Raw genomic sequence first — 21,526 nt, forward strand, 5'->3', positions numbered from 1 at the left:
GCAGATGTGTCACTGCTGTGAACAATATAGTGTCGCTGAGTAAAGCAGGCTGATTGGTACAATCCACCCTGATTAAAGTGGGCTCAGTGATTTTTTAAAATTCATTCACGGGATGTGGGCTGCGCTGGCTGGGTCAGCATTTATTGCCCATCCCTAATTGCCCTTGAGAAGGTGGTGGTGAGCTGCCTTCTTGAACCGCTGCAGTCCATGTGGTGTAGGTACACCCACAGTGCTGTTAGGGAGGGAGTTCCAGGGTTTTGACCCAGCGACAGTGAGGGAACGGTGATAAATTTCCAATTCAGGATGGTGAGTGACTTGGAGGGGAACTTCCAGGTGGTGGTGTTCCCATGTATCTGCTGCACTTGTCCTTCTAGATGGTAGTGGTCGTGAGTTTTGAAGGTGCTGTCGAAGGAGGCTTGGTGAGTTGCTCAGTGCATCTTGTAGATGGTACACACTGCTGCTACTGTGCATCAGTAGTGGAGGGAGTGAATGTTTTTGGATGTGGTGTCAATCAAGCAGGGTTGCTTTGTCCAGGATGATGTCGTGGGAGCTGCGCTCATCCAGACAAGTGGAGAGTTTTCCATCACACTCATGACTTGTTCTTTGTAGATTGTGGACAGCTTTGGGGAGTCAGGAGGTGAGTTACACATCACAGGATTCCTGTCCTCTGACCTGCTCTTGTAGCCATAGTATTTATATGGCTAGTCCAGTTCAGTCTCTGGTCAATGGTTACCCCCAGGATGCTGATAGTGGGGGATTCACTGATGGTGGTGCCATTGAACTGTCTCAGCTCACATTCAGGCTGTTCAGATTCACAATCAGACTGTCCGGAATCACACCCAGGCAGTCCGGACTCACATGCAGACCGTCTGAACCACAATCAGAATGTCCCGAATCACACTCAGACTGTCCAGGCTCGAACAGACGAACATAAGAAATAAGAGCAGAAGTAGGCCACTTGGCCCCTCGAGCCTGCTCTGCCATTCAATAAGATCATGGTTGATCTGTTTGTGTTTCGATTTCCACATTCCCATCTACCCCCGATAACTTTTGATCCCTTGCCTAATAAGAAACTATTTACCTCTGCCTTAAAAATATTCAGTGGCCCCACCTCCACCACCTTCTATGACAGAGAATTCCAAAGTCGCACAACCCTGTGGGAGAAAAAAATTCTCCTTATCTCTGTCCTAAAAAGGCAATGCCTAGTTCTGGACTCACTCACAAGAGGAAACATCCTTTCTACGTCCACCTTGTCAAGGCTGTTCAGGGTCTTGTAAATTTCAGTTAAGTCACACCTCACTCTTGTAAACTCCAGTGGAAATAAGCCCAGTCTGTCCAATCTTTTCTCATAAGACAACCCATTCATTCAAGATATCAATCTAATAAATCGCCTCTAAACCGCCTCCAATGCATTAACATCCTTCCTTAAATAAGGAGACTAAAACTGCACACAGTATTCGAGATGTGATCTCACCAATGCCCTGTATAACTGAAGCATATCATGTTCAATTCCTCTTGTAATAAAGGATAACATTCCATTAGCCTCCTTAATTATTTGCTGTACCTGCATACTAACTTTTTGTGACTCATGCATGAGAATACCTTGGTCCCTCTGCAGCTTAGAATTCTGCAGTCGTTCTTCATTTAAGTAATACTCAGCTTTTTTATTCTTTCTGCCAAAGTGAACAACTTCACATTTTCCCACATTATACTCCATCTGCCAGATTTTGGCCCAATCGCTCAACCTATCTATAATAAGACAATAAGACATTGGAGCAGAAGTAGGCCATTTGGCCCATCGTGTCTGCTCCACCATTCAATAAGATCACAGCTGATCTGATAATCCTCAACTCCACTTTCCTGCCTTTTCCCCATAACTCTTAATTCCCTTACTGATTAAAAAATCTGTCCTTGAATAGACTTAATGACCCAGCCTCTACAGCCCTCTGTAGTAAAGAATTCCACAGATTAACTACCCACTGAGAGGAAATTCCTCCCCATCTCTGTTTTAAGTGGGCAACCTCTCACTCTAAGATTATGCCCTCTGGTCCTAGCCTCCCCCACAAGGAGAAACAACCTTTCAGCATCAACCCTGTCAAGCCCCCTAAGAATCTTATATGTTTCAATAAGGTCGCCTCTCATTCTTCTAAACTCCAATGAGTACAGGCCCAACCTACTCAACTTCTCCTCATAAGAAAATCCTGCTATCCCCGGGATCAATCTAGTGAACCTCCTCTGGACTGCCTCCAATGTCAGTATATCTTCCCTTAGATAAGGGGACCAAAACTGTTCACAATATTCTAGGTATGGTCTAACTACAGCCTTGTACAGTTTTAGCAAGACTTCCCTATTTTTATACTCCATTCCTTTTGAAATAAAGGCCAACATTCCATTTGATTTCCCTATTACCTGCTGAACTTGTACGCTATAGCTTTTTGGGATTCAAGTATGAAAGTTCCCAAATCAGTCTGTGCTGCAGCTTTCTTCAGTCTTTCACCATTTAACTAATATTCAGCTCCTCTATTCTTCCTGCCAATAATCTCACACTTTCCCACATTATATTCCATCTCTCACATTTTTGCCCACTCACTTAACCTGTCTATATCCCTCTGTAGACTCTGTGTCATCCTCACCACTTGCCTTCCCACCTATTTTTGTGTCATTCGCAAACTTGGCGATAGTACATTCACCTCCCTCATCCAAGTCATTAATATACCGTGACCTCCTTATCTCCTCTTCACAATCTGACTGTCCGGATTCAGACTCAGACTGTCTGGAATCACACTGAGACCATCCAAACTCACACTCAGACTGTCTGGACTCAAACTGAGATTATCAGGATGCACACTCACTCAGCTCTGCATTCACCTTTCCAGAACACAAGCAACCTGAATTCTTGACCTCCCATTAATCTGTTTATGGAACATTTCAATAAATATGTTTGCTTTGATTCTACATTTTTCAGATAGAGTTAAATCCAAGGGTTTCAGTCCTTATATGCAATGTGTTTGAAATGGGTGGGACTGGCTCTGGAAAATATCCTAGATTGCCTGAGGTGTTGTGATTGAGAGGGAATTACTATACAGAAGAGATCATGTTGGCTCCTGTGGGTTTTTGACTGATGCTGGATAACATTAGCTGCTGTGGATTTAGTTTACATTCGCTGGGATTCCAGTCAGTTGATGCCACTGGCAGCAGAAAGGAGAAATTTATTTAAAAAAATAGATTTTTAAAAATTGCATCTTGGACAATCCAAGAATATTTATTTTAAACCAAAGAGATTAAACCTCACGAAGAAAAATGATGAGAAATTATTTGAGCTTCTTCACAGTTACTCTTGGTCCAGGAGGTGAAATAATATTCGTTCCTGATCGTTAAAAATTAGCTGCCAATGGGCGATGTATCGATTAATGTTGGTTTGAGGATTATCGATTGCCTCACACCCCTGGCGAAACGTGACCTGTGGGGAAAATATTTAAAATGAAAGGTCAGTGGCCTGAAACATTAACTCTGCTTCTCTCTCCACAGGCTGCTGCTGCCGGACCTGCTGGGCTTTTCCAGCACTTTCTGTTTTTTTATTTCAGATTTCAAGCATTTTGATTTTCTTTAAGCGTGACCTTGGCGGGGTGGACAGCCGAGGTCTCCCTTCCGCCGGCAGAGAGACCCCATCTCCACAGGCACTGACCCACCCGAGTCTGCTCCTCCAAGAGCCACTCCCAGACTCAGCCCCTCCCCAGGTGACAGTAACCTCGGACCATTAAAAACCCAAGAGCCAGAGAGAGAGAGGGAGAGAGAGGCGAGGGCCGGACTGTGTCCACCTGAAACCTGTAGCTGGAGCGAGTCAGCCAACAAGCACAGGAACCAATTCGCCCAAGATTCGGCCTCAAATCCTCACTTTGTGCATCCAGCGGATTTCCACACAACAGAAACAGGTTCATATTCCGAATACTGAGAACGCCTCCCGCAACCTGCAGCTCAAGTGGCAAATAGTTACTGGAATCAGAGCGCCTGTGGGCCGGATAAATCCGTATCTCTGGGACGGATTGCTGTTGTGTCTGAGAACAAACCTTCGGGGGGTGGGGGGGGCACCGAGAGGCATCGGTTTTCCCGTACGTAGCTGCCATTTTCCAGCTGCTGACGGTCCAGGGGCTGATTTGATGGAATGAACAGGTTGTTGGAAGTGGTCACGGAAGGAGGGGGAGGCTCTGAGAGTCGATGCTCCTTCAGTCTGGCGGCTCTCTCAGGGCAAGAGTTTTGATGTTTAGATGGTCTTTACCGCTGCCAGTTTGAGCCGAGCAGACACTTCTTCGCTCTGACTTCACCTGCTTGCTCTGTCCCTTCTCCGGTAACTTGATCCGGGTTTGTACAACAACAGGAGAGACAGAGAGAGAGAGAGAGAGAGAGGAACAAGAGAAAAGCCCATCGTCCGTGGGGGAAATTTGCAGGGTGAGTGAAGCCAGGGTGCCGTATGATAAGCTCCGTGTGTGTCTCATCTTACCGCGGACGCAAGTCAGGGAATAAAGCTCCTTCTAAACCATGTCTGAGAGAAGAGATGGGCAAGGGGGAGGACAGCGAGAGAATCACCATTAACGTCGGTGGGACCAGGCATGAGACATACAGGAGCACCTTGCAGACTCTGCCGGGGACCCGGCTGGCATGGCTCACAGACCCCGGAGCCCAGGCGAACTTGGACTTCGATGCCAAGTCCAGGCAGTTCTTCTTCGACCGTCACCCCGGGATTTTCGCCTATGTCCTGAATTATTACCGGACGGGCAAGCTGCATTGCCCGGCTGACGTGTGCGGACCCCTGTTCGAGGAAGAGTTGGCTTTCTGGGGGCTGGACGAGACCGACGTGGAGCCTTGTTGCTGGATGTCCTACCGGCAGCACCGGGAGGCCGAGGAGGCGCTGGACATCTTTGAGCCGCCCGATGGCAACTACAACGGCGCCGACAGGGACGAGGATCCGGAGCTGGAGCCGGAGCCGAGCCGGATTCTGGGTCTTGGGGAGGGGAACTCCAGCCGCTCGGCTCCTGGCAACTGCTGGAAGAAGTGGCGACCCACAATCTGGGCACTTTTCGAAGACCCCTACTCCTCTCGGGCAGCACGGGTAAGGAAGGGGTTAAACCCCCCGCTGCTCAATTTCACCGGTTCATCCCGGATAAACAAACCGATTTCTCCCCGAATCCACAACAGAGATTCCCGCATTTTTGCATTTGCATGTTGCAATTCATTGAAAGAAATGTTAATCAGAATTTTTACACAAACTCATTGACTAAACCCCAGCTGAAGGTGAACAACAAGTTAATGTTTTTACAAACAATCCTCATTATGTTTACAAAAATAAAATAGAACAATATAAACCCGGGCTTTGGGGTGGGTGGGAGGTGAATTGGAATTAAACTGCCCGTTGAATGAACACATTGCTGGTTGCGGTCAGTCGATCAGTCTGGCCGGAAATAAAGAATATTTTGAAATATATTTTATGTTAAACGCCGAAAACTGTCAGCCCTTAATTTGAGGTCTAGGAGGATCGGGAAATGACTTCGATACTGAGCATTCAACAGCGGCACTGAATACACAATCATTCCACAGCAGAGCGATGGAGTTCTGAGAATTATTTAGCAATAAATCTTGAGTTCTTAAACTGCAATTCCAGTTTTTGAAAGATTTATCCATCAGTTTGGCACCAATGGATTGAAAGGGTGTGGAAGATAAATGCAAACACTGAAAAACACATAGATATAAACAGACAGACACCCGGACATGGACACAGGCAGTCAGGTAGAGAGACACACCCAGACAGACACACACTCAGACATAGACACGGACAGACACACCCAGACAGACTGGCAGAGACACACCCAGACACACACCCCGACATAGACACAGAGACACATCCGGACATAAACACAGACAGGCACACGCACATAGCCATAGACACAAGTAGACATAAGCACACAGGTGGACATAAACACAGACACCCACCCACACACACACACACACACACATTATCTATTTAAGATCGGGATGTTAATACAGAAGGAAAAGACTACAATTCTGTACAGCTGTTTACTGCGAGCAGTCTCCTTGCTCCCTCAAAGCTCCAGCTCCGATCCAGACACACCAGCTTTCTGCCTGTGAATATGGTCAGTTAGAGGATAAAATGGCATCAAATACAGCAAAACATCTACTGCCCCAGGGAGAACATGAGTGTTAGAATGTGACTTACTGCCCATAACAATTTAAGTTTGGGACAGGAACACATATCCCAGAGGTATTCCTAATTTAAGATTTACTTGAAGTTAATCAATTCCTTATGAATAGGCTGAAAATGTTTAGGAAGGAAAGTTCCGGGTGATTTTTGAAATACTCTGTATTTTGAATGTGGTTTCAACCATTTTGTTTCACTTTGAGAGGAGCTGTGGGGCCGAGTCCATTGTGTCACTAGGTCCATGAATACAGCTGTCCACACTTTGCTGTTTGTTTATCATTAGATAAGGAATGGTTGGCAGGTATCTTGTTAATAAAGATTCTGAAAGCCCGTGTCTTATTGTGCTTGTGTCCAACAGGACAGTCCCCACATTGAGGCAAAACAAGGTGAGGTTCTTTAAAAAAATGGACAGGTCATGAGCAGAGGTGCGAGAGGAGAGATCAGATTCATGGTCAAAGAGGAGGCTTTTGAAAGATGTTGGAGAGGTAATAAACTGAGATGAGATCAAACCCAAAGTAAGAGTCAAAAACTGAAAGCTTTTCCAGAAAACTGGAGGTGGGGGAAGGGCAAACACATGGGAACACCGCCACCTGGAAGTTCCCCTCCAAGTCACTCACCATCCTGATTTGGAAATATATCGCTGTTCCTTCATTGTCGCTGGGTCAAAATCCTGGAACTCCCTCCGTAACAGCTGTGTGGGTGTACCTACACCACATGGACTGCAGCGGTTCAAGAAGGCAGCTCACCACCACCTCCTCAAGGGCAATTAGGGATGGGCAATAAATGCTGGCCCAGCCAGCGAAGCCCACATCCTGTGAATGAATGAAAAAAATAGCCTGCAGGATAGTTTGGGAGGAGGAGAAATGTAGAGGAAGTGAAGGCTGAAGCAGTTTAGTGCCTCTGATATGGAGGGCTGGAGGAATTAGTTATGTTCTGGTTGGATATGTCAGTGAGAAATTTGTAAATGAGATATGGGGATGTTGAAATGGTGATGCAGCTTCTGTAGCTGAGGGATGCCTATTGACAATAATGATTGGGGAAGGGGTGTATTATTGCTGGACAGCACAGATTATAATGGAAAATATACAAAACGCTCTCTTCATCAAAAAGTGCTTCACAAACTAGTTACATTCACAAGGCCTGTGGTTAGATCCAAATCTGGTCAAAACAGTCCATCACATCATCAGACTTTGATTGTCTGATACAATTGGTGCAGATTCCACTCTGAAATGGTTTGAAACAATAATAATATAAAATAATCTAGCAGCCATTTTTCCACATACATATTTCTAGGTAGGTGATGGATTCTTTGGCCCTCCAGGGCACAGCGGCAACTTTTAAAAGTGTTTCACTTCCGAATGAGCTCAATCCTTCATTTACTGAAAGCATTCTTGAGAAGGCAGCTGAGCCAATCAGATCAGATGCTGCTGAGTTAGACCAAAAAAACTATGGATGCTGGAAATCCAAAACAAAAACAGAATTACCTGGAAAAACTCAGCAGGTCTGGCAGCATCGGCGGAGCAGAAAAGAGTTGACGTTTCGAGTCCTCATGACCCTGCGACAGAACTTGAGTGAATCCAAGAAAGGGGTGAAATATGCTGGTTTAAGGTGTGTGTGTGGGGGTGGGAAGGGGGGGGCGCGGTTTGGGTGGGAAGAGAGAAGTGGAGGGGGTTGGTGTGGTTGTAGGGACAAACAAGCAGTGATAGAAGCAGATCATCAAAAGATGTCACAGACAACAGAACAAAAGAACAAAGAGATAAGAACAAAAGAACAGGTGTTAAAGTTGATGATATTATCTAAACGAATGTGCTAATTAAGAATGGATGGTAGGGCACTCAAGGTATAGCTCTAGTGGGGGTGGGGGGAGCATAAAAGATTTAAAAATAATGGAAATAGGTGGGAAAAGAAAAATTATATAATTTATTGGAAAAAACAAAAGGAAGGGGGAAGAAACAGAAAGGGGGTGGGGATGGAGGAGGGAGCTCAAGACCTAAAGTTGTTGAATTCAATATTCAGTCCAGAAGGCTGTAAAGTGCCTACTCGGAAGATGAGGTGTTATTCCTCCAGTTTGCGTTGGGCTTCACTGGAACAATGCAGCAAGCCAAGGACAGACATGTGGGCAAGAGAGCAGGGTGGAGTGTTAAAATGGCAAGCAACAGGGAGGTTTGGGTCATTCTTGCGGACAGACCACTGGTGTTCTGCAAAGCGGTTGCCCAGTTTACGTTTGGTCTCTCCAATGTAGAGGAGACCACATTGGGAGCAACGAGTGCAGTAGACTAAGTTGGGGGAAATGCAAGTGAAATGCTGCTTCACTTGAAAGGAGTGTTTGGGACCTTGGACGGTGAGGAGAGAGGATGTGAAGGGGCAGGTGTTGCATCTTTTGCGTGGGCATGGGGTGGTGCCATAGGAGGGTGTTGAGGAGTAGGGGGTGATGGAGGAGCGGACCAGGGTGTCATCTTCTGACTAGGCACTTTACAGCCTTTCGGTCTGAATATTGAATTCAACAACTTTAGGTCTTGAGCTCCCTCCTCCTTCCCCACCCCCTTTCTGTTTCCCTCTTTTGTTTTTTCCAATAAATTATATAGATTTTTCTTTTCCCACCTATTTCCATTATTTTTAAATCTTTTATGCTCCCCCCACCCCCACCTTGAGTGCCCTACCATCCATTCTTAATTAGCACATTCGTTTAGATAATATCACCAATTTTAACACCTATGTGTTCTTTTGTTCTGTTGTCTGTGACATCTTTTGATGATCTGCTTCTATCACTGCTTGTTTGTCCCTACAACCACACCAACCCCATCTACTTCTCTCCCCCCACCGAAACCCCCCCACACCTTAAACCAGCTTATATTTCACCCCTTTCTTGGATTCACTCAAGTTCTGTGGAAGGGTTATAAGGACTTGAAACGTCAACTCTTTTCTTCTCTGCCGATGCTGCCAGACCTGCTGAGTTTTTCCAGGCAATTCTGTTTTTGTTCTGAGTTAGACCAGTCTGTGTGGGGTTACAGCTGATTCCAGCAGGGGAGCTCTGAGCTAGCAATTTGAACCAGGAATTAGAGAGAGGGAAAATAGGCTGAGTTCCAGCCCAGTGTCAGAACCCCCTCCCAACTCGGTGTCACCCACACCCTCCTGCTCGGTGTCAGCCCTCCACACCCCACTCGGTGTCAACACACCCCCTCCCCACTCGGTGTCAGCACCACCCCCCCCCAACTCGGTGTCAGCCTTCCCCCCCCACTCAGTGCCAGCCATGCCCTCCTGCTCGGTGTCAGCCCACCATCCCCCCCACTTGGTGTCAACCCGCCCCCCACCAACTCAGTGTCAGCCCTCCCCATCCCACTTGCAGTCAGTCCTCCCCACACGGTGTCAGCCCACACCACCGCACCCCCCCCTCCCCCCCTGTCCCCCCACCCCCACCAACTCAGTGTCAGCCACGCCCTCCTGCTCGGTGTCAGCCCTCCCCACTCAGTGTCAGCCCTCCCCCCTCCCCACTCGGTGTCAGCCATCCCACCCCCCCACCCAACTTGGTGTCAGCACCCCCCCAACCCCTGGCTCGGTGTCAGCCCCACCTCCCCTTGGTGTCAGCACCCCCTCCACGGACCCCACAAAGCAGCAAAGAGGGGTTCACTGAAAGAAAGAAATAATTCTCAACAGCCTGTCTTCCCCTGATGGTTCAGTGCGTTGAACTGGTCAGCATGGAACTGGTTTAGTGTGTTTAACTGGTCAGCGCAGAACTGGTTCAGCATGTTTAACGGTTCAACGTGTTTAACTGGTCAGCATGGAACTGGTTTAGCGTGTTTAACTGGTCAGCGCGGAACTGGTTCAGTGTGTTTAACTGTTCAGCGTGTTTAACTGGTCAGCACGGAACTGGTTCAGTGTGTTTAACTGGTCAGCGCAGAACTGGTTCAGTGTGTTTAACTGTTCAGCGTGTTTAACTGGTCAGCACGGAACTGGTTCAGTGTGTTTAACTGGTCAGCGCGGAACTGGTTCAGCTTGTTTAACTATTCAGCATGTTTAACTGGTCAGTGCAGAACTGGTTCAGTGTGTTTAACTGGTTCAGTGCATTGAACTAGTCAGCGTGGAACTGGTTCAGTGCGTTGAACTGGTCAGCACGGAACTGGTTCAGTGTGTTTAACTGGTCAGCGCGGAACTGGTTCAGTTTGTTTAACTGGTCAGCGTGGAACTGGTTCAGTGCGTTGAACTAGTCAGCGTGGAACTGGTTCAGTGCGTTGAACTGGTCAGCGCGGAACTGGTTCAGTTTGTTTAACTGATCAGCGCGGAATTGGTTCAGTGTGTTTAACTGGTCAGCGCGGAACTGGTTCATTGCGTTGAACTGGTCAGTGCGGAACTAGTTCAGTGCGTGGAACTAATTCAGTGTGTTGAACTGGTCAGCGCAGAACTGGTTCAGTGTGTTTAACTGGTCAGTGCGGAACTGGTTCAGTGTGTTTAACTGTTCAGCGCGGAACCGGTTCAGTGAGTTTAACTGGTCAGCGCAGAACTGGTTCAGTGCGTTTAACTGATCAGCGCGGAACGGGTTCAGTGTGTTTAACTGGTCAGCACAGAACTGGTTCAGTGTGTTTAACTGATCAGCGCAGAACTGGTTCAGTGTGTTTAACTGTTCAGTGCAGAACTGGTTCAGCATGTTTAACTGGTCAGCATGGAACTGGTTCAGTTTGTTTAACTGGTCAGCGTGGAACTGGTTCAGTGTGTTTAACGGTTCAGCATGGAACTAGTTCAGCGTGTTTAACTGGTCAGCACGGAACTGGTTCAGTTTGTTTAATTGGTCAGCGCAGAACTGGTTCAGTGTGTTTAACTGGTCAGCACGGAACTGGTTCAGTTTGTTTAACTGTTCAGCGCGGAACTGGTTCAGTTTGTTTAACTGTTCAGCGTGGAACTGGTTCAGTGTGTTTAACTGGTCAGCACGGAACTGCTTCAGTGTGTTTAACTGATCAGCGCGGAACTGGTTCAGTGTGTTTAACTGGTCAGAGCGGAACTGGTTCAGTGTGTTTAACTGGTCAGCGCAGAACTGGTTCAGTATGTTTAACTGGTCAGCGCGGAACTGGTTCAGTGCGTTGAACTAGTCAGCGCGGAACTGGTTCAGTTTGTTTAACTGTTCAGCGTGGAACTGGTTCAGTGTGTTTAACTGGTCAGCACGGAACTGCTTCAGTGTGTTTAACTGATCAGCGCGGAACTGGTTCAGTGTGTTTAACTGGTCAGCGCGGAACTGGTTCAGTGTGTTTAACTGTTCAGTGCGGAACTGGTTCAGTGTGTTTAACTGGTCAGCGCGGAACTGGTTCAGTGCATTGAACTGGTCAGTGCGGAACTAGTTCAGTGCGTGGAACTAGTTCAGTGCGTGGAACTAGTTCAGAGCGTTGAACTGATCAGCGCGGAACTGGTTCAGTTTGTTTAACTGCTCAGCGCGGAACTGGTTCAGTGTGTTTAACTGGTCAGCGTGGAATTGGTTCAGTGTGTTTAACTGGTCAGCGTGGAACTGATTCAGTGTGTTTAACTGGTCTGTGCGGAACTGGTTCAGTGTGTTTAACTGGTCAGCGCGGAACTGATTCAGTGTGTTTATCTGGTCAGCGCGGAACTGGTTCAGTGTGTTTAACTGGTCAGCGCGGAACTGGTTCAGTGTGTTTAACTGGTCAGCGCAGAAGTACACAGAGCAGAGAGGGCCCAAAATCGATTCCTAGTCTTAGCAGAGTTACCTTGTTTTCTGAATGAACACACTGGGTATTTTTTTATGGACTTATATCAGTTGGGTTGGGGGGGGGCGGGGGGTGGGTGTGTGTGTGTTGTTGGGGGTTGGTGCGGGGAGGGGGGCAAAATATGACTACATTCGGTACCAGTACCAGCTCATAAGACAAGTGTTTGGCAGCCCATGACGGAGCTGCACACCATTTGTGTGCTTCTTGTGCCCATCTGAATTGAACAAGGTATTACTTGGATCTTAACACCCAGCAATTAACAGTACTGAACTCCGCTGGATCTGAACTCCCCCTGACTCCTAGCTCCCCTGGTCTCTCCCAGCTTCCCTGGCTTCTGGTTCCACTGGGTCCCAACTGTCCTGGTTCATACAAACATACGAATTAGGAGCAGGAGTAGGCCACTTGGCCGCTCGAGCCAGCTCTGCCATTCAATAAGATCTGATCTGATTGTAACCTCACCCTATATTCCTGCCTACCCCACCGATAACCTTTCACCCACCTTGTTAATCAAGAATCTATCTAGCTCTGCCTTAAAAGTATTCAAAAACCCTGCTCCCACTGCCTTTTGAGGAAGAGAGTTCCAGAAACTCACGGCCCTCTGAGAGAAAAAAATTCTCCTCATCTCTGCTTTAAATGAGTGACCCCTTATTTTTAAACAGTGACCCCCTAGTTCTAGATTCTCCCACAAGGGGAAACATCCTCTCCACATCCACCTGTCAAGACCCCTTAGGAACTTATATGTTTCAATCAAGTCGCCTCTTACTCTTCTAAACTCCAGCGGGTACAAGCCTAGTCTGTCCAGCCTTCCTCATAAGACAACCCGTCCATTCCTGGTATTAGTCTGGTAAACCTTCTCTGAACAACTTCCAATGCATTTACATCCTCCCTTAAATAAGGTGACCAATACTGTACACAGTACTCCAGATGTGGGCCCACTAGTGCCCTGAACAACTGAAGCATAACCTCCCTGCTTTTGTAATCAATTCCCCTCACAGTAAATGATAGCTTTCTATTAGCTTTCCCAATTACTTGCTGTACCTGCATATTAACCTTTTTTGATTCATGCACTAGGACAACCAGATCCCTCTGTATCTCAGAGCTCTGCAGTCTCTCACCACTTAGATAATATGCTTCCTTTTGTATTCTTCTTGTCAAAATGTAAAATTTCACATTTTGCCACATTATACTCCATCTGGCAGATCTTTGCCCACTCACTTAACCTATCCATATCCCTTTTTAACTTTCCTATGTCCTCTTCACAACTTACTTTCCTACTTTTCTTTGTTTTATCAGCAACTTTAGCAACCATACCTTAGGTCCCTTCATCGAAGTAATTTATATAAATTGTAAACAGTTGAGGTCCCAGCACTGATCCCTGTGGCACACTACTTGTTACATCCTGCCAACCAGAAAAAGACTCATTTATGCCTACTCTTTGTTTCCTGTTAGCCATCCAATGTTCTATCCAGGCCAATATGTTATCCCCTATACCATGGCCAGGATTTTCCCCTCGGTGATTTGGGGGCGGGGCCTGGTTGCCGAGGGGAAAATGACACGGGGTGACGTTGGGAGGAATCTTTAGGAAGGCGGGTGGACAGCGAAATCAGCTGTCCGCCCGCCGACCTGTCAATGGCCAATTGAGGCCATGGACAGGCTATTTAAAGTAATTAAAGACCTGCCCGTCCAACCTTAGGCCAGCAGCCCCAGTGGGCTCCAGGTTATTCATGAAACTTCATTCACTGGCGGGATGAAGTTTCATGTCCGTATTGTAAAAAATTAATTAAGTGTATTTGTTCTTTATTAACATGTCCCATCTTCTGTGACATTGTCGCATGAGGGGGACATGTTAATAATTTTTTAATGTTTCTATTTTTAATGTCTTTGACACAGGACTTTGCCTCAGGGAGAAGTGCGCTCTTTCATGAACATGTGCGAAGGAGCGCACTTTGACAGCTGGGGATTCCCCCCCCCCCCCACCCCCGCACAGGAAGCGCATAGCACTTCCCGTCGGGGATGCCACTGGGCGGTAACCTTAATTGGCCCGCCCACTTAAAATGGCGGTGGGCCTCGTTTCAGTGGCGGGGGTCAGCTGCCTGCCTGCCGCCAAGCCAGTGGGACCCACCCGCCATCCGAGGGCAAGTTTCTGCCCCATGAGTTTTTATTTTCTGCAATAACCTTTGATGTGGCACTTTATCAAATGCCTTCTGGAAATCGAAGTACAGTACATCCACTGATTCTTTTTATCCACAGCACATGCGACTTCTTCAAAGAACTCAAATAATTTGATTAAACATGATTTCCCTTTCGCAAAACCATTTTGACTCAGCCTGATCATCCTAAATTTTTCCAAGTGCTCTGCTATAACATACTTAATGATAGCTTCTAACATTTCCCCTATGACAGATGTTAAGCTAACTGGCTTGTATGTTCCTGCTTTCTGTCTCCCTTTTTAATAAAGGCGTTACATTAACAATTTTCCAATCTAATGGAGCCTTCCCCAAACCTAGGGAATTTTGGAAAATTAAAATCAATGCATAAACTATCGCACTAGCCACTCCTTTTAAGACCATAGAATGAAGTCCATCAGGACCTGGAGACTTGTCACCCACAGCTCCAACAATTTGCTTAGTACCACTTCCCTGGTGATTGTAATTTTCCTGAGTTCTTCCCTTCATTTTCCTGATTTACAGCTATTTCTGGGATGTTACTTCTATCCTTTATAGTGAAGACTGATGCAAAATACCTGTTCATCCGCCATCTCTTATCTTCCCAAATTAATTCCTGTACTCACTTTCTATAGGACCAATGCTCACTTTGTCAATTCATTTCTTATTTAAATATTGATATAAACTCTTACTATCTGTTTTTATATTTCTAGCTAGCTTTCTCTCATACTCCGATTATCAATCTTTTGTTATTCATTTACAGGATGTGGGCATCACTGGCTAGGTCAGTATTTATTGTCCATCCCTAATTGCATGTCAGCCACATTGCTGTGGGTCTGGAGTCACATGTGCGTTAGACCAGGCAAGGATAGCAGATTTCCTTTCCTAAAGGAAATTAGTGAATGAAATGGGTCTTCGGTAATGGTTTTGTGGTCATCATAAGATTTTAATTCCAGATTTTTATTGAACTCAAATTTTACCATCTGCCACAGTGGGATTCAAGCCCAGGTCCCCTGAGCATTACTGGGTCTCTAGGATACTAGTCCACAATGCCACTGCCTCCCCTTTGCAGTTTTTATAATTTTTCTGATCTTCTGACCTGGCACCCATCTTTGCACAATTATATGCTTTTTCTTTAAGTTTGATACTGTCTTTAACTTTTTTAGTTAACTATGGATGCTGGGCCCTCCCCTTGGAATTTTTCTCTCATTGGAATGTATCTATTCTGTGTATTCTGAAATTTCCCTTTAATTGTCTGCCACTGAACTTCTATTGACCTATCCTTTAACCTCATTAGCTCTGCTTTCATGCCCTCACAATTGCCCTTACTTAAAATACTAGTGTTAATCTTCTACGCCTCAAATTCAATCATATTATGATTACCTCCACTAAGGGATGCCTTCACCATGCGGTCATCAATTAACCCTGTCTCGTTGCACAGTACCAGATCTAGCATAGTCTGCTCTCTGGTTGACTCCAGAATGTGTTCTAAGAAACTATTCCAAAAACATATAATGAACTCCTCATCTTGGCTACTTTTGCCCATCTGATTTTTTCAGTCCATATGTATATTAAAATCCCCCATGATTATCGCTGTACCTTCCGGACAAGCTCCCATTATCTCTTCCTTTATACTCTGTCCTACCGTGTATTTACTGTTAGAGGCCCTGTACACCACTCCCACAAGTGACTTCTTGCCTTTATAATTTCTCATCTCTACCTAAACCACTTCGACATTCTGGTTCCCTGAACTTAGGTCATCCCTCTCTATTGAGCTAATAGCATCATTAACTAATAGAGCCACTCCTCCACCTTTTCCTAGCTTCCTGTCTTTACTAAAAGTCACATACCCTTCAAGATGTTGGTCCCAATCTATATCATCCTGTAGCCATGTCTCTGTAATGGCCATCAGATCATATTTATTTATTTCTATTTGCGCTATCATTTTTTTTTTGAATGTTATGTACATTCAGATACAAAGCCTTTAGTTTTGCCCTTTTATTATTTTTGTAACCTCTATCCTCATCTGCTGATTTACTCTTAGATTTGTACATTCTGTCCCTCCCTGTCACAGTCTGTTTATCATTTCTCACATTAATACCTTTCTCTCTTGCCTTATCCCTACTCTTTGATTTACCACATCTTCCCAAATTTGATCTCTTGCTTCCAGTATTCAGTTTAAAACCCTCACTATTTCCCTAGTTATACAGTTAGCCAGAACACTGGTCCCAGCATGTCTCTGGTTAGACTGTCCCAAAGATGCACCTCCACTTGCCCCAGTACTAGTGCCAGTGCGCCACAAACTGGAACCCACTTCTCCCACACCAGAATTTGAGCCACGCATTTATTTCTCCAATCTTATTTTCCCTATGCCAATTTGCACGTGGCTCGGGTAATAATCCAGAGATCATTACCTTTGAGGTTCTTCTGCTTAATTTGGTGCCTCGCTCCTCACGCTGACTATGCAGAGCCTCCTTCCTCATCCTGCCTATGTCATTGGTGCTTACATGGACCCCAACCACTGGATCCTCCCCCTCCCACTGCAAATTCCTCTCCAGCCCTGAGCAGGTGTCCTGAACCCTGTCACTGGGCAGGCAATACAGTCATCTGAACTCTCACTCCTTGCTACAGAGAACAGTGTCAATCCCCCTCACTATACTGTCCCCTACTAGCACTACATTTCTTTTTGCTCTACCCACTTGGATTGTTCCCTGTACCATGGTGCCATGGTCAGTTTACTCATCCACCCTGCAGCCCCCACTCTCATCCAAACAAACTGAGAGAACCTCAAACCTGTTGGACAATTTCAGAAGTTCACACTCCTGCACTCCTACCCTCTGGGTCCCCTTACTTGCCTCACCCGCGTCACACCCTTCTGTCCCTGACCACTGACCAAATCAGAAGACCCTATCCTAACAGGTGTGACCACCAAAGCTTCCAAGTAACTTGCCCCCTCCCTGATGTGTCATAGTGTCTGCAGATCAGCCTCCAGCTTAATGACTCTGACCGAAAACTCCTCAAGCCGCAAACATTTACTGAAGACTTCTTTGCCCTGGATCACAATGTTCCGTTGCACTGAGAAGCCTGTTTTGAAATGTTCTGAAACTAAAGAGATTAGCTGAGGCCAGGTATAGAAAAAACAGTTCAAGTTAGTTTCCTTAATTAACAATCTATGGCTGCTCCCCAATGGATAGCTTCTAATTCCTTGTCCTTGCTTAGGCCTGTGGATGAGATTTAAAATTTAAACAGTACTTCCATTTAAATGTTGAATGTTAAATACAAAGAATATTACATCTTTTGAACAAGATTTAAAATTCTCTCAATTCACCAAACTCCCAGCACTCCACTGGGGTTGCACTCCAGTTCCTGGCTCCCATGCTCCAAACTCCCCCTGCTCCAGACTCCCCCAGCTCCCTCTGCTCCCCCAGCTCCCTCTGCTTCCCCAGCTCCCTTGGATCCCTCGGCTCCCTCTGCTCCCCCAGATCCCCCGGATCCCTCGGCTTCCCTTGCTCCCAGCTCCCCTGTCTCCCACGCTGGATAAAGTGCACACCTGGGTCTCAGCAGCAAATAACCAAGCTGCACTCCTCTGGTTACACCTGTTATAGTGCTCCTGCACTCAGTAACCAAGGGTATATCCCATCTGGGCTGAATGGCTTTTCGACTGTGAGGACAAAGCCTACATCTCTTCACCTAACGTAATCCTGTACAATATCATTGCTGCCTGGTCTTTTACTGCCACTTTGGCAACAACCTCTTTATTGAAGGCAGGTGCAAAACACACAATCATGCTCTCTTTCTCCATCAGAATGTCTCCTTTCTCATCACTAATCGGCCATATCTTTCCTTTGACTGCCCTTTCACTATTTATAATGTTTATATAAAACTTTTGGACTTCCTTTTATATTAGTTGCTAATCTATTCTCATACTTTCACTTTGTCCCTTTTATTCCCTTTTCTACATTCAGCTTAGTCCCTGACTGGCTTATGGATCTCATAATTGTTACATGAACCACATGTGCTCAGATGGGCAGTGAATCATTCTTTCTTACACATGTGTGTCTGTCTGTGCATCTGCTGTTTGTGCATTTTCACCATCAACAAGCACCATGTGTAACTTGTAGAGTCATCGTTTCACAGGCTTTTGCTTACAACCAAGCTTTATTTACGTTTGTGTGTTAGAGTGTGTGTGTGTGTGTGTTAGTGAGTGTGTGTGTGTGTGTTAGTGTGTGTGTCTGCCTGTTTGTGTGCCTGTGTGTATTAAAGTGTGTGTGTTAGTGTGTGTGTGTGTGTGTGTGTTAGTGTGTGTGTGTGTGTGTGTATGTTAGTGTGTGTGTGTGTGTATGTTAGTGTGTGTGTTTGTGTGTATTAGTGTGTGTGTGTATGTTAGTGTGTGTGTGTATGTTAGTGTGTGTATGTGTGTCGCTGTGCATATGTGTATTTAGGCCTATGAACGGCCAGTCCTGCCCAGCAAGCTGGTTTTGAGCGATTAGCGCCTCGATGCTGGGCATATTGGCTTGGAAGAGGAAGCTGCTGTTGGACATCTTTCTTGCCACCAGATTTGGAGCAGCTCGCAAAGACACCTCTGGTGGTACTTCTCCACTGCTCTGCGGCTGCTGTAGGTTGTCCAAATCTCCGAAGCGGATAGGAGCACGGGGATCACTGCTGCCCGGTAAACCATAACCTTATCTTGTGTTTGAGACTATGGTGCTCAAATCCTCTTTTCCTTAGACAGCTGAAGGCTGGGCAGTCACATTGGAGATGTGATGATGAATTTCATCTACCTTCATGGAGAGGAGGCTCCCAAGACAGGAAAAATGGGCCACATTTTCCACCATTGATCTGAAACGATGGGGGTGGGAAGGTGATATGCTGTGGAAGCTGGTTGGAAATGGACCTTAGTTTTCTGGGTGTTTAGTGAAAGGCTCATTTACTTGGAAAAGGAGTGGACAATGACCTGGAGCTCAGTTCCTGATTGAGTGCACACAAGCGTTATTTGCATACTGAAGCTTTACACTGAGGCTGGAGTAGTTTTGGTTTTGGATTGAAGGCAGTGGGAGTTGAACAGTTTCCCATCTGATCTGTAGACTATCTCCACGCCTGCCTGGACCAGACTCTGAAAGCAACAGCTCTACTCAGAACTCAGTCGCAGAATGAGACATCCAGGAGGAAATAGAAACGCTTTAGTGATGTCATCAATGTATCTCTGAGGAGGTCCAACTCATGGGAGACCCTGGCTTGTGATCAAGCAAAATGGAGGAGGCTCATTCAGGAAGGCAACCAAACGCACCGAGAGACTTTGTCAGGAACGTTCAGAGGCGAAGTCGAGGAGTTGGAGAGAAAACTCCAAACAACCCACCTCCCTGACCCTCGAAGCACCACGTGGCCCACATGTGGCAGAGTCTGTAGATCACACATTGGACTTATCATCCATCTCAGAACCTATCGAACCGGAGTGAAAGCAAGTCACCCTCAATCCCAAGGGACTGCCTAGGAAGAGGATGTATGTCTATATCTATGTGTCTATGCATGTGTGTGTGTGTGTGTGTGTGTGTGTGTGCCTATGTCTGTGCATGAATGCATGTGTCTGTACATATGGCTACACATGTGTGTCTGCATGTGTATGTGCCTGCATGCACGTATGTGCCTGTGTGTGTGTATATGCTTGTGTGTGTGTGTGTGTGTGTGTGTGTGTGTGTGTGTGTGTGTGTGTGTGTGTGTGAATGGTTAATGTTGAACCATGAAGAGTTCTTGAAGAATATATCGTAAGCAATGTGCACACTAATCATTTTACTAGCTTATAATAGAAAAATGCAGCTTGACATTTCAAAATAATTGTATTCATACAAATAGTCTTGAGTCATTCCTGATCCTTGACCTTGGTATTATTGATGGTTTAGGATTTGATTTTCCTCAAACAATTCAGACCAAGGACAGAGAAACTGCTTTGGACTAGTCACTGGGAGAATCATGGCAACTGGCAACAATCAACAAGAAGCTGATTCTGATTTAGTATGAGACACTGGAGTCATTTATTTCGAAAATATGTGGGTTGGGGTTGGATGGTATGTTAAAAGGTAAACAATCTCAACCCAAACCCAGCCCGCTTCAAACTCATCTACTTCTGGTTTCAGCAGAGTGTGAGTGGGGACCCGTCGGTCAATACACTTCCACAGTGCTGGTCCCTCATATCAATATTTCTAGCTTTAACCCTGGCTGAACAGGTTTCCTGGCCTCTGGGCCATGAGTGGTTCCCACCCCCCACCCCCCACCCCCCCATTCTCCAGCACCACTCCCCTTCCCCTAGCTTCTCCAAGCTAATCTGTAACTTCTTCACAATCACTGACCTCCAATCCTGTGATTGGACCCCTCTGTGATTGCCGACAATCACTTTTTTGAGTGGTCTCCCCCAATTGCAAGCCTCTCAGTGATTGGGTCCCTCCATTAGATCATGGAATCCCACTGCAATTGTCAACCACTCTGCCCATCACAGCTAAATTCAATGGTGATCAAAGGCATCCCCACCCCCAAAACCCCACACTACAACCACCAATCCTCCCAACAATCTCTGTTGTTCATCATCACTGGCCAAGTCTCAGATGAACCTTGCCTAGTGTTAATTATTGCCATATTGGATATTAGGGTTTTGGTTAGGCACACAGAATGAGTCTACCCCTCAGCCATTCATCAGAAATGGAGCAACTGAGAAGTTAACAGAAGAGGAAGAATCAGCTCAATGATGTTGATCTTCTTATATTAAGAGTCACATCAGCAAGGGTGAATTTATCACATCAGCAGACACAGAGCTACCTGCTGGAAATGAGAATGGGGTTAGTTAGATGAACCCTGAGCAACTGAACACAAACACCAAAGTACCAACTTAGCATTTAATTTAACCATTCGCTTCAGACATGCAGTAAGGATGTTTACTAATGAAACAGTAGCCACTAATGTCAACACCATGGAGCAGGGGATATGGAAAAGAGGATATTAAAGGGTTGAGAGCACAAAACAGAGAAGATATGAAAGAAAACAAAATGGCAATGGATACAAAAGATGGAAAATATGAGAAATAATGGGAAGCTAGAAAGCAAGAAATGAATAGCAACTGAAAACGAACAAGAACAAATTGGTGATGAATTGGGTAACTGCATGTCAGTTATAGCTTCAGGAGAAAACTCAAAATAAAACAGGCAAAATTAAATAAAAGAACAAGAGCAAGAGAGAAGCTGAAGTAAAGCAGGAGGGGGTGGGTAGCTGGCACACAGCATGGGTCATAAAATAGTGAAGGAGGGAGGGGTGACTGAGCAACAGGAGAGTTTGTGTGCTTAAAATTATCCAGAAAAGTTGTGGCAGGTGATGCACTGGTGCAAAACAATCCACTGTGTTCCTGCTGCTCTGCTTTCATTTCCACAGCTGTGACCTTAGTTGTTGACTGGATCTTA

General features: G+C 45.9%; 1 protein-coding gene across 1 annotated transcript in view; it reads left to right on the forward strand.

Moving 5' to 3' along the window:
- The first annotated feature begins 4,349 nt into the window (after nucleotides 1-4,349).
- The window catches only part of kcnc4 (potassium voltage-gated channel, Shaw-related subfamily, member 4), a 141,447-nt gene continuing 124,270 nt past the window's right edge, over nucleotides 4,350-21,526 (forward strand). The window contains exon 1 of the mRNA XM_041195731.1: nucleotides 4,350-5,107. Within this exon, the coding sequence (XP_041051665.1) occupies nucleotides 4,469-5,107 (639 nt within the window). The 5' untranslated portion in view covers nucleotides 4,350-4,468. The remainder of the gene's footprint in view (nucleotides 5,108-21,526) is intronic.

This window comes from Carcharodon carcharias, chromosome 9 (assembly GCF_017639515.1).
Source record: "Carcharodon carcharias isolate sCarCar2 chromosome 9, sCarCar2.pri, whole genome shotgun sequence".
NCBI classification, from domain to species: Eukaryota; Metazoa; Chordata; class Chondrichthyes; order Lamniformes; family Lamnidae; genus Carcharodon; species Carcharodon carcharias.